This window comes from Gopherus flavomarginatus, chromosome 5 (genome assembly GCF_025201925.1).
Source record: "Gopherus flavomarginatus isolate rGopFla2 chromosome 5, rGopFla2.mat.asm, whole genome shotgun sequence".
NCBI lineage: Eukaryota > Metazoa > Chordata > Testudines > Testudinidae > Gopherus > Gopherus flavomarginatus.
This window is the reverse complement of record NC_066621.1, coordinates 96,069,950-96,083,677: the sequence shown is the minus strand read 5'-3', so window position 1 is coordinate 96,083,677 and position 13,728 is coordinate 96,069,950. Positions and strand designations below refer to the sequence as shown.

Below are 13,728 nucleotides of genomic sequence, written 5' to 3'. Positions count from 1 at the left end.
TCCTTCCCCCCCCAGCAGCAGGAGTTTAGGTAGGGGGGGCTCAGGGCTAGGAGGTCAGGGTGCAGGGCGGTGCTGATCTGGGGGGGGGGGAGGCTTCCCAGAAGGGGGACAGGAACTCCCCTCGCTCAGCTCTTAGCTCTATGTGCTGCCCCTTCCTGCAGCACTGCCCCCGCACCCCCATTGGCCATAGTTCCCAGCTAATGGGAGATGCAGAACTGGGGTTTGGGGCAGAGCAGAGGCAGCACATGGAGCTAGGAGCTGGAGCTTGCAGATTCCCAAGAGCTGGGTAGGGAACTTGTCTCAGCCTTGTCAACCCCTCCCCACCCCCATACCCGCAGCACCCATCCCGAGCATCTGCAGCACCACCCAGCCCTTCCCCCTAGCACTTGCACCTCAGTCCTAACACACACACACACACACACCCCACCTACCTATTTTAGTCAGGGGTATATAGTAAAAGTCATGGACAGGTCACAGGCGGTGAATTTTAGTTTACTGCCCGTGACCTGTCCATGACTTTTACTAAAAATACCAATGACTAAAACATAGCCTTACCCATGAATACTTTAAGAGGCCAATTCTCTTCCCTTTTCTGAAGTATAATATATAAAAAGTACATTAGTAATCCCAATGGAGATCCAGCTATTATCAGTTTTCATAAAACTAATTTGGGTTACATTCTGCCACCATGCTCACGTTGAATGGTATGCAGTTCAGTGAATAATCCTATCCTTTCAAAAAAACAAAAAAAAAAAAGGAAAGAAGGTAGCAAAGCCTGGCCCTATGATTATATATTCCTTCTCATCTCCAAACTACAGTTTAATTTAGAATTTTTGAGATTTGCTCTTGGGGGGCTGTTTTCACTGTATATAGATTTTAGAAGATTGATGAAAGACTTCAGTTCTGCTTTTCAGTCCTCAAACAAACCTCTCTTCACTGTGTACTTTCTATAGCATTCAACAAAAAGAAGGCCTAGAATCAGAATGGTTTAATTGCTAAGCATGGCAGATTTTCCTTTATACTTTAATCCAGGTAACGTCAGGCTCTCGTACTCCCTTTTTCTAGTTCTGGCCAATGAAAACCACAGTTCTCCCAGCTTTGCTAACACTGATTCAGAAATCTTTTTGCATCATCTGTATTTAATTTGTTAAACAAAACCAGCCATTTTAGGTCTGTTCCAAGAAGGAGTGCTTCCCAAAAATGGAGAAAAAGAATTATTATTATTTTCACTTAAAAGACAGCAAATCATGGAATAAAAACCCAGTTAAAAAGGCAACAGTTACGCTTTTCTTTAAAAGGCAAATTTACATTCCTCGGCACAAGCACAGTGGCTTCTTTAACGTTTGGAAAATGCCAACCACACTGTGGGAACTATCAGCAACAAACTGTGTGTATTATTTTATACTGGTTTTAAAACGACCATGTGTCTCAGAATAGACTAAGGGTGCACTGGGAATTGTATATTGAGGGTCAAGTCCTGCTGAACTTGCTTATATAAATACTTTTACTGAATTCAATTAAACTATCTGCATGACTGAGGCTATCAAGATTTGACCATTAGTAGGGTCTTACATGGAAAATAAGCAAGTCCAAATTATGGTAACATAGTCTGTACTTTATATCTAAGATTCTATCATCCTGTATACTTTCTTACTCTGCTTTCCACTAGATCACCATGCAAATCCAAATTTCTTCACCACGTACCTGCTTGGAACCTTTCCTGGAAGTGAAAAAGGCATCACAGTTCTTCCAGCGACATTTTAGGGTCTGAAAATGTGGGTTGGTGTGATCTGTTAGCAAGTGTTGTTTCAGGTGGTCCACAACTCCAAATATCAGTGAACATCCATGCCACTGGCGGGAGAGTGTATCGTAATAAGCCGGGGGGGAGGGGAGGAGAAGGGAAGGTGAGGGAGGAGGGGAAGAGAAAGAGAAGTCAGATAATACTTTCATTCCTGCTGCCCAACAATATTCCACCAAAGAGAGTTTCTTTCACACATTGTCTCCACACTTCATCCTTCCTCATATCAAACTAGAGTCCACATCTCCAAACTGGTTTGGGAGGTTGTGGGAGTTTCTTAACTGGAGGTTTTCAAAAGGAGGGTAAATGGTTTAGCCACAACAATGACATCTTGACAGGGATTTAGACTAGATGACTCTTGCTGTCCCTTCGAACGGTATGATTCTATGATTCCATTAGCACCAGTTTTAGGGAGGAATAAAATTGGTGCAACAGTTGCATAAGGCCCTGTGTTGTCTTTTCTAGTCAAGCTAAGTCTAGAACAAATGGGCTCTCAATGGAGCTTTACAGCCATTAAACTTGCCAACACGAAAATTAACCAGAAACAAAAGTGCACTTCTTTGGCACTACGACGTTATTGTGCAACTGAAAATATCTAGTGGTCCAGAAAAACAGAAGGTAAGAGGTTTTTGTTTCTAAAGAAAACAAAACAAGATTTAAATGCAAGACTAATGTTGCTAACATTAGTGCAACTATTTCTGTGCACAGTGGGTGCAGTAAAAGCTTTCTGTTTCACAAGTTGGCACATGCCACACACTCAGCTTGGAATGGTCAATATAAGAGAAAGATTTTAAAAAATGATCTCTTATCTACCTCAAACCAGAGCATCTGCCATCTACTATAGGGTTCCTGGCAAGGCAACTGCTCCGAGAGATTAAACTATTTTCACAGTGGAGCTTAAATAATGTGTGACTGGCAAAACCAAAAGAGTGCTCTAAAAAAAAATAATGAAAATGAATCTGTTCTATTCCCTTGATTTCTGTCCAGACACAGGAGATTGGTCTAGAAACTATAATAAAGAAGGATAAAGAATTGAACACTAGAAATGCTTTGTCCTTTACCCAGCAACGGTAATTCTGCATCAGGTTAAGCCGCACAGCTTGGACACTGCCATCGTAGCAGCCAGTGTAGATCTGTGAAGAAAAAATTATGAAAGAGAAAAAAATAAAGATGTGTTTCTAAAGAGATAACAGGCAAAAAGACCAAGTATGAAACATATGAAGTAGAAAGCCTATGCACTTAAGGTTTCCAATTTTGAAACACTTCTAAGATCCAACATTTAAAAATATTGTTTTTTGAACAAAGTCACTGAAAGAGTTTTGATTCCAAAACCCCACTGCACGCCTGAAACATGTAGAGAACCAAAATGAGAAATTAATTCACCTATTTCCATATACAAACTAAAAGCAAAACTTTTTTTTTTTTTTTTTTTTTTGCTGTTTATAATGTAAATTAGATTGTAAAAATCCTCTCAATTTTAGTAGTGTTATGAACAGGTAAGTTAAAAAATTATTCTTCAACCTGACAGAGTCCCTTAAAGACATTTCCAGGACTTGGTCTGTAAACCAGTATCTAACTGGTTTAGAGACCATCCAGAAGTTTGCTGTTTCTGATCTCTAATAAACAGCAGTAAACTGATGGCTAATAGTTCAATTTTTAATTTTGGAGAAATGTGAAGCTAACAGATAGTTGAGAATATGATGCATTATTTCTTATTTCCACTATCAGAAGATATCAATTATCTATCTGCTGCAGGGAAGGGACTATACTCTAGTGTTCAAACAGATACAGACGAGTGAGAGAATGTCCACTGTATAGTACACTTCACTGACTGCTAATCTGAAGCTTCATTTGTGTCCAGATGCCTAAAGCATCTCAGAAATATGGTACAGCATAAATCTTAGACCACAATCACACAGCTTGGGCATAGTTAAATCTCAACTTCAGCCCCATGAGAAGCGGGGCTAGGAGAAAAAATACACATTTCCCATAGTGCATTGGTTCTCAGTTTTCCTACACGTCACTCTTTTGTTATTACAAATTTGAAAATCAGAAATATTAAGCACTTTCCATTTTAACTATCATTTTATCAAAGTTCAGGAACAAGTTTTCAACTGCACATTCACAAGAGTTTTTAAGGGTGTCCAGCTTAAGCAGGCAAGTACTCAGATCTTTGTGTACACTACTATACCCTAACCAGCATGTGCATCAGGGTATTTGTATACCTAAGTCAGTTAAAAAATTTTCATGTACTTCAGCATGTGCTAATTTGAAAGTATGGTCCTGAAAGTTGGAAGCGGTTTGACTGTGAGTGAAGTCCTACTAAGTCTAGGCATATAGCTGCTAGAGAAAATGTCTGAAACAGGGCAGACACACTTCAAGAATTACTTAGGGTTTTAATACTTTAACTGTTCTGATTATTGTAATGATGTACACTATGAAGATGAAATTAATGCCTTATGTCTAGTCATGAAATTATGATAAAATATTAGCAATCAAACAGAGCTCAATTTTCCCAACACAATTTAGCATATGAACTATTTTCCAGAATTGCTACATTGCTATATTTAGCTGGTATATAAACAGCTTTTCTTTATTATTTATCATCATCATTATTATCATTATTCTTTTGACTGCCATTATAAATGGTCCTCCCTCTAGTCAAATCAGGAAAGTTAAAATAATTAAATCATCTACCACTGATATCAATAAACTCTGAAATCAACACTATCATCAGCTAACAAACAAGACTTTCTATTTTAGATCAATGAAAGGAGGAGAGTTACCATGCTCTTATGAATAGTCATGCACATGATCATATCTGTGTGTCCTCCGTAGACTTGCAAACGGTCATGAGACTTGGGAAGAAAAGAAAACAAAATGTTGGGCATTTAATAGTTTGACATTTTGCAGGCATTTTTTATTGGCTTGCATAATCAGATACTTTTTAAGAGTTAGGAGCACTGATTATTACACAAGGCTTGTAAGGGCCTCATGGGTGCCACACTCTGCAATCACATTGTACTATCTACTATACGCTATTAATTTCTTAATTAATGGCAAGGATCCCACCATTTTTCCTTAGCCTACTCTTTCAGGCCTATTGAAAGGCTAGATTGGACTCCTTTCAGAACCTGTCAACACCACTAATCAGTTGGAGGGATTGTTCAGCAATAAAAAGCATTTGTTCTTCAGGGGCTGATAATATTGCCTCCCTGGTCCTCCCAGCTCCTGCCAAGTCAACATGCAAGAAATATGAGAATCCAACCCGTTTTTCGCATGAGAGTACTGACTACTAGGGAGTGGCCATTAAGCTGATCCAGTTTACAGGGACAGACTACATGCCACTCAGCCTTTCAAAGAACAGAAAACTAATTGTCCAGAATCATTTGGAAAAAAAAAACCAGTTAGTTTCTTCTATAGTTAAAATGAGTGCAACCAGAGAACCAGCCTGGCTGATGCAAGTGATTATCTGTTGATTTATTTCAAAACCCCATAGCTCATTGGTCAAGGAGGTTGAGAATTTTAAGTGGTAGAAGAGGGAGGGGCTGGAAACTAGGAAGTAAAGATAATTAACATGGTATTTTGCTTGGGACCTTCTGAAATGTACAAAAAATGGAATAGATAAGTTCTGTTCCTGGACATCATTTATTTTCTTACCTGTAGCTCATAAACACGGACAAATTTATCCAAGCAAGCAGTTACCATCACCTTCCCTAGGATGTTCACAACAGTTACTGCATGATTATGGCCTTTATAGATTCGTACCAGCTCTCCTGTCTGTGTCAAGACAAGAAAGAAAGAAACACCCATTAAATCATGAAAACAGATGCAAACAGCAAGTCTGCAGGTTTCTCATTGAAATAATAGTTTTATTATTCATTATATTACATAAGTGCCTAGGGGTTAACAAAGAACAAGGCCCCATTGTATATAGCACCATACAAACACCCCATCCCAAAGAGCTTACAATCTAAATAGATAAGGCAGGAAAAGGGATACAACATACGAGCAGAGTAATAGTATGCAACATCATATTAGTGCCATGATTATTTGTATTTATTGTTTGTTACTTAAATCTTTTGGTTTTTTGTTATGGAGGGAATTTGCTAAAAGGCAAAACAAAAGAAGGGCAGGGGAGACATGATGAACAGCCAAATCACCACAGGAGAAAGAATGTTCAATGTGAAAACTGCAGAAAGCACTGTGATGACCGTAGCAGCATCTGACATTCCTGGTCAAACTGCTTCTGCAACTGCTCTGCTGGCTTCAGTCTCAGGCCAACTCCTCCCTGCAGTTTCTTTTCCCACAGCCACATGGTTGGGAGGGAAAGAGAATCCTTACTCCTGGGGCAATTCTGTGCCACTGCAGAATTTCTGGCCACCACTGGACTCTGCAGAGCTCAACTTGCAGTGAGCAGAACACCCAGCCTGGTGGGGCTGGAGGCTGCATGCTCTGTGATTCTCATTCTTCCGGAAAGGAGGGGGCCTGGGAGACCCAGCCAGCTCTGGTAAAGGGTGAGGAAGGGTAGGGCCACACACCATGGGCCCCAGCAGGAAAGTAAAGAAGCTGGGGAGAGGAAAGGCTCTGGGGGTGCTCGTTTCTGGGCTGGGAGCTGCCCCACAGCGGTGGTCCATGTGGTCCAAGGAGGGGAATGGTGTCCAGGGGCTGCCCTGCAGCTGGGCTCTCGCAGGAGGGGTCTGTGGGTGTAGGGGCTGAGGGATGCCCTGTGTCTGGACTCTAGGGGGATACTGGTGTCTGGGCAGGGGGATGCCCTGCAGCTAGGCTCTGGAGGATGGGAGTGCAGGTGTCTGGGTTCTGAGGTCTCCACCCAGTTCCCTCCAGCAACCCCCAGCTGGAACTGGGTTGTTGTAGGGGTTTCTTTAAACTTTCTTTTTTGCTGTTGTCTGTATTGATGACATACTTGTTGACAGGTATTTTGAAATAAATTACCAAAATAATTTAAACTGTAGTGATTATATTGCGTTATTTTGACAAATAAAATAAGCAGAACTTTAAAATAGTGTGTGTAGAATTGTTAATTTTTTGGTGCAGAATTCCCCAAGTAGTAGGCAGCCATATGGCTCCTACTGCCCCCAGATGAGGGTCTCCCCTTCACAGCTCCAGGTCCAAGGGATTCTGGAGAAAGGGATAGTCCCCATCTTTCTCCTGCCCCTCCCAGCCAAGTACAGCAGTACCTATTTAAACTGCCTTTATAATTGCTGCAGTGCTAACTTTAGTCTTGGGCAAGCTCCTTTTCAAAGTTTTAAATGCTTACTCATGCCCACTTGATAAATTTAATTGAACATTATATATTTTTCAAGTACGTATCTCACTTAAAAAGTAATTGCAGTAGCTTTTACCTTGCTTATAGAAACACAAAGTCAAACCAAAGCATGACCTGAAGTTACCAGCTGCGGTTTCCTAGACGTCCTATAGTTTCCTCATTTCCAACTTTCTGCTCCATTCGGTAAAGCATAATTTGTGACAAAGTTCACTTGCAAACATATTACCACAACCACTCGGAACTGGTACTTGCCCCCACCCCAAAGTTTAAGAGGCAGAATCAGCAGTTGCTAAACAGAATTAACCACAGTACCACTGGCATCAAATACATCACCAGATTAATTATTCTGTGTCCATCACTATCCATCACGGCTTTTGGCATTTTTAATTAATCTGTGATACTGTTTCAAAGCAAGGCAGCATTTTCAAAAGAGAGAAGGGAGTAATCCTATTGGTGCGAGTTGGGGATTGGAAGTCAGGATTTCTGATTTCTATTTCTAGCTCTGCAGTTGACCCATCGACATCTAGTCACACCTCCTGAATAATACAGGACATCAGACTTTCCTGAATTAGTTCCTGTTTGAACTAGAGCACATCTTTTAGAAAAGCATCTTATCTTGATTAAAGAATTTCTAGTGATAGAAAAACCGACTACAACCCTTGGTAAGCTGTACTAATAGTTAATTACTCACTGTTGAAAATGCATGCCTTACTTTTTAGTCTAAATTAGTCTGGCTTCAACTTTCAGCCACTGGATCTTGTAATACAGTTTGCTAAACTGAAGAGCCTTCTGTTCTATATGTAGGTACTTACAGGCTGTGAACAAATCACCCCTTAACCTACTCTTTGATAAGTTAAATATATTGAACTCCTTGAATCCCTCATTAGAAGGCACATTTTCAAATCCTTTTATCATTCTTGTGGCTCTTTTCTGAACTCTCTCCAATTTTTCAATATCCTAGGAATGAAGGATAATGATTACAAAGTGCTTTGAGTTCCTCAGATAGAAAGGTACTATATAACATAGTGTAAGAGTACCATATCCTCTTAAGCATATGGGCTTCCAAAGAAATTCTCATTGCTTTTATCACCTCAACAATACAAGCTATTTAGGGTTTCAAATATTTGAATGACTTACATGTATATTGTGAGCGTGGACAGACTGGTCACTGGAGCCACTGAACACCAGATCATTCACAACCTTTTAAAGAGGACAACAAAACAGTTAGTTTTGACTTCTGTATCATTTTTAATATATGAGTGAAACATGTACACACTACTTAAGTAAGGATTTGCTTATTTCAAAGTAGCAATATATTTCACCAAGGGGTATTGACTTCACAAATACTTTCTCCTGTATCCTCTATCTCCCCTCCAATCTTTTAATCTAGTGTGAAGAACCCTTAAAAATTAATTATTGAATGTCTAGCTACAACATTAGGAAACACATTAAGCTGCCCAAATGGTAAATGGTGACATTCATACACTATATATTATATATATACACACACACACGGGATGTCAATTAATTGTAGTTAACTCACAATTAACTCAAAAAAATTAATCCTGATTAATCGCACTTACAACAATACAATACCAATTGAAATTTATTAAATATTTTTGGACTTTTTTCTACATTTTCAATATTGATTTCTATTACAACACAGAATACAAAATGCACAGTGCTTACTTTACATTATTTTTCATTACAAATATGTGCACTGTAAAAATGATAAACAAAAGAAATAGTATTTTTTAATTCACCTCATACAAGTGCTGGAGTGCAATCTCTTTACCATGCAAGTGTAACTTACAAATGCAGATTTTTTTTTGGTTACATAACTGCACTCAAAAACAAAACAGTGTAAAACTTTAGAGCCTACAAGTCCACTCAGTTCTATGTCTTATTCTGCCAATTGCTAAGACAAACAAGTTTGTTTACTTATTTACAATGTCACCTGAAAGTGAGAACAAAGTGTTCACATGGCACTTTTGTTGCTGGAGTTCCAAGGTGTTTACATACCAGATATGCTAAACATTCATATGCCTCTTTCATTCTTCGGCCACCATTCCAGAAGACATGCTTCCACGCTGATGAAGCTCATTAAAAAAATAATGTGTCAATTAAATTTGTGACTGGACTCCTTGGGAAGAGAATTCGATGTCTCCTGCTCTGTTTTACCTGCATTCTGCATATATTTCATGTTATAGCAGTCTCAGATGATGACCCAGCATATTTGTTTTAAAAACACTTTCATTGCAGATTTGATAAAACCCAAAGATAGTGATGTGAGATTTCTAAAAGTAGCTACAGCACTTGACTCAAGGTTTAAGAATCTGAAGTGCCGTCCAAAATCCGAAAGGGATGAGGTGTGGAGAATGCTTTTAGAAGTCTTAAAAGAGCAACAATGTGATGCGGAAACTACAGAACCCAAACCACCCACCCACAACCTTCTGCTGGTGGCATCTGACTCAGATGACGAAAACGAACATGTGTCAGTCTGCACTGCTTTGGATCGTTATCAAACAGAATCCATCATCAGCATGGAAGCATGTTCTCTGGAATGGTGGTTGAAGCATGAAGGGACACATGTAACTGGCGTTACCAGATGTACTAAAAATTCAACAGTGCCATGCGAATGCCTGTTCTCACTTTCAAGTGATATTGTTAACAAGAAGCCCACAGCATTATCTCCTGCAAATTGTAACCAAACTTGTTTGTCTGAATGACTGGCTGACCAAGAAGTAGAACTGAGTGGACTTGTAGGCTCTAAATTTTTACATTGTTTTATTTTTGAATGCAGTTTTTTTGCTACATAATTCTACATTTGTAAGTTAAAACTTTCATGATAAAAAGAGATTGCACTACACTGTGTATGTGGTGAATTGAAAAATACATTTTTTACAGTACAAATATCTGTAATAAAAAATAAATATTAAATGAGTACTGTACACTTCGTATTTTGTGTTGTAATTGAACTTAATATATTTGAAAATGTAGTAAACATCCAAAAATATTCAGAATAAATGGTATTCTATTGCTGTTTAATCGCAAATAATTTTTTTAACAGTGTGATTAATCAAGATTAATATTTTAATCATTTGACAGCTCTAATATATACATACATCCAAAATGTTGCAATTTTTATTTAAAAAGATTGATCCCACATCCCGGGCAAAGATATAATTGTGTGTGTTTGGGTCAAATAAAATGCTTTATCATCAGCTTTATTGGTAAAATCTATTGTTTTATTTAGAAGTTAGAGGACCAGCAAAATCTGTTCTGAACAGGACAATGAAACTCACCCAGTACAAATACTTTAAGCATCAGATTGTTTAAGCAGCAGATAGGCTTCTATGACAATCTGTACTCTTATGTTCACCCCTTTTACAATACTTATAAGTTTTGTACAAAATATGCCTTGTGAGGTGTATCATTTGAAAACTCAATTTGCTGATCATTATCGGCCTGGTAAAATGTGCCTGGCAACACTGTATGTAATGTTATAAGTCTACTGTATGATATTACAGAGACATATTCCAAGTCTGCAAAAAAAAGCCACAAATCAGTTCCTCAGAAACAAAAAAGAAACCCCATGTCTCAGCCAGATTTCAACAAGATCAAATGGACTATAACCTGGTCAAGTGACCATTCTTTGGCAGGAAAAAGGGTGAGAGCAAGAAATTTACATCTTGGTAAAGAAACTGCTGAGTCTCCATAGGACTTTCTGTCCCCTTAAACTCAGCTGGAGATGATTTTCAAAGAAAAAGAAAACTATAAGGTGAACAGGCACCCCAAGAGACTCCTCCCTGTCTGTCTGCCCAGGGCATCAACACCCACCTGAAGGACAAGGAAAGTAACACTGAACTGGGGAAGGGGTCCTGGCCAAAAGGAATCCAGCCAGAAAGACTGCTGAAGCATGTGGTGAGAGAGACCTTTGCTTTGAATTCATTTAGCTTATTAAAAAGTAAAACACAACTAATATCTTACTTTTACGCCTCATTACTTGGAAAATCACTTAAAATCCATCTGTCTGTAGTTAATAAACTTGTTTTATTGTTTTATCTAAACCAGTGTGCTTGGACTGACGTGTTTGGGAAACTACATTTGAAATAACAGGATTTGTACACATTTTCTATTAATGAAATGATGGACTTTATATAAGCTTGCATTTTCCACAAGAGTGGTGGGCAGTGTAAGACACACATTTCTGGGGGAAAGTCTGGGACTGGGGAATTTGCTGGTGTTGCTCTGCAGTGCAATTCAGGAGAGCCTGGCTATAGCATTCGTACAATATAACTGGGAGTAATTTACATGCTGGAGGCTGTGTGTAAAAAGACCAGGAGGGGTTGCTCTTACAGCAAAGCAGTGTAACAGGCATCCCAGGTTGCAGACTTGAGGGGACACCGCTGTTCAACAGTCCAGACTGTACCCTGGGTAATATCACAGCTTCATACCAGACTACCAACCCTAGAACCATCCATGCTTTCACTCCTCAATAACTAGTTAAAATCCAGCTCCAGCTACTGGCAAGTGAAATGAGTTGGTAATCTCAGTTCAGTTCCTAGCAAACAGATCTCAGTGTTCACAATCCAAAACCATCACACAAATTGACCGGGAATCTCAGAATCCTAGGACTGAATGGGCAGAAAGATTAAACTAGATTTTACCCATAAAAAAAGTATTCACTTCAGCTCAGGATTAAGACAATGAGGCTATGTGGGGAAAAATGTGCTTTGCATCTGCAGCTCTGCTCTGTGGACACAAGACAACACCCTACACTGCTACCTATCTGGCACTTTTTAAGCACACAAAATTAAGCAAAAAAAGTTTGAAGACCACATAAATGTGCTCCAATATGTTTGTAGATTGCAGGAGCAAGTTAATGTGAAAAAAGAGCAAGTCAGGGACAGAGCTGGCAAATAATGCAGAAAACATATGTATCATGCTTTATGTTAGAGTGGGACATTATTCAATCGATCATTAAAGGTATGTCTACACAAAAGAAGTTGTGCCACTTTAGCTATATACTTAAAGTGACATAGCCCTCCTAGGGTGGATGCAGTTAAATCAGTACAGCTATTGCCATACACCAGTCTAAGGCAGCTTTCCACTGGTATATCAGGGTCCACACTAGGAGTGGGATTGAATCAATACAACTATTTCCATCACAAAAATCACATTTCTAACCACAATTAGTTATACCAGTATAAACTGAATATAGAGAAGGCCTTTTTTTTTTTTTTTTTTGGGGGGGGGTGGGGGCGGGATATGTCTAAAGGGACATTGTGAGTATTTTCTCCATAGAGTTTATCTTTTCAAAATTTCCAGAGAGAATTACAGGCAAAATAGGCAAGTTTCCTTTCTTCCTTCTGGCAAGATGATTGTTCCACCACCCCCTTAGGCTTCTGAAATCAACATCCCTCTTGCATACACTAGTACTATGAAGTGCAATAGCAGCAGCACTAGAAAAGCAATTGTGGTAGCAGGGCCAGCAGAAGGAGCTCAAAGTTGGGGAATTTTTTCACAAATGAACGGATTTTTGTTTTTAGCCAATACTACAGATAAAATTTCCTGTGGCAGTAGTTCTCAACCAGGAGTCCAGGGCCGCAAGCAGATTTCAGGGGGTCTGCCAAAATAAATCAGAGAGCAGGGCCAACATCAGACATGCTGGGGTCCAGGGCAGAAATCCCGAGCCCTGCCGCCCAGGGCTGTAGCCCAAACCCCACTACCTGGGGTTGAAGCCAAAGCCCGAGCAACTTAGCTTTGCAGGGCCCCCTGTGGCATGGGGCCTCAAGCAATAGGCCTGCTTGCTTCCCTCTAACGCTGGCCCTGGCTTTAATATACTGGATATGCAGAAAAACAGTTCTTGTGGCATACATGGGGTGTGGAATTTTTGTAGCCTGTTGAGGGGAGGAGGGGGACTCAAAAGAAAAAGGTTGAGAACCCCATCTATGGGAATATCAAAACGTTACAGTACCTGAAATATCAGGTGGAAGTAAATAGTCTCCTTAACATATAGTGACTACATCATTTGTCAAAAACTGTTACTTCCCAAGGTACTTGCCTTCATACAGAGTATTGTTTTGCTATGACCTTCAAGAGTTCGGAGAAGCAGTCCATTTCGAGCATCCCGCACACTGATAGTACAGTCATAGGACCCCACTACCAACAACTTGCGTGCTCCTTCCTGAGCTGTGGCTAGACAGCTGACTGCTCTAGGGCCATGGCATTCAAAGATATCGATTTGCTTGTTGTTCTGCAAAATAAAGAAGTCAAAAAATTGAAATGAATGTAGACCACGGAGTCCATCCTTCTTCAAGGATATACCTTCAGTCTCAGGAATCATATCTGATATTACTCATGTACATACCTAAAAAGACAAAAAGATGCAACTACTACTACTGATGGAATACTGTTAAAGATTAAAATGTAATCTTAAAAATCTAAAGCTAATTCTTCATTCCGTCTGAGAACCCCTAAACAAGTACTCCTAATTTATCATAACTGAGTTTGTTTTGCATTACAAATTAATTTACCCTCTTTCCAGTGAGCTGTGCTTACACTTTGACCAGTAGTAAGAAATATAGTCATTATTCTTCAGTGTTAGAAGAAGAACAGAATTGCTAGATGAGGCATGTGA

General features: G+C 39.4%; 1 protein-coding gene across 7 annotated transcripts in view; it reads right to left on the bottom strand.

Moving 5' to 3' along the window:
• The window catches only part of ZNF106 (zinc finger protein 106), a 78,574-nt gene that overhangs the window by 11,515 nt on the left and 53,331 nt on the right, over nucleotides 1-13,728 (bottom strand). For all 7 annotated transcript variants that reach the window (XM_050954930.1, XM_050954927.1, XM_050954928.1 and 4 more), the window contains 6 exons: nucleotides 13,153-13,344; nucleotides 8,223-8,285; nucleotides 5,459-5,578; nucleotides 4,585-4,656; nucleotides 2,860-2,931; nucleotides 1,705-1,851 (listed from right to left, as the gene is read on the bottom strand). In XM_050954930.1, the coding sequence (XP_050810887.1) occupies nucleotides 1,705-1,851; nucleotides 2,860-2,931; nucleotides 4,585-4,656; nucleotides 5,459-5,578; nucleotides 8,223-8,285; nucleotides 13,153-13,344 (666 nt within the window). The remainder of the gene's footprint in view (nucleotides 1-1,704; nucleotides 1,852-2,859; nucleotides 2,932-4,584; nucleotides 4,657-5,458; nucleotides 5,579-8,222; nucleotides 8,286-13,152; nucleotides 13,345-13,728) is intronic.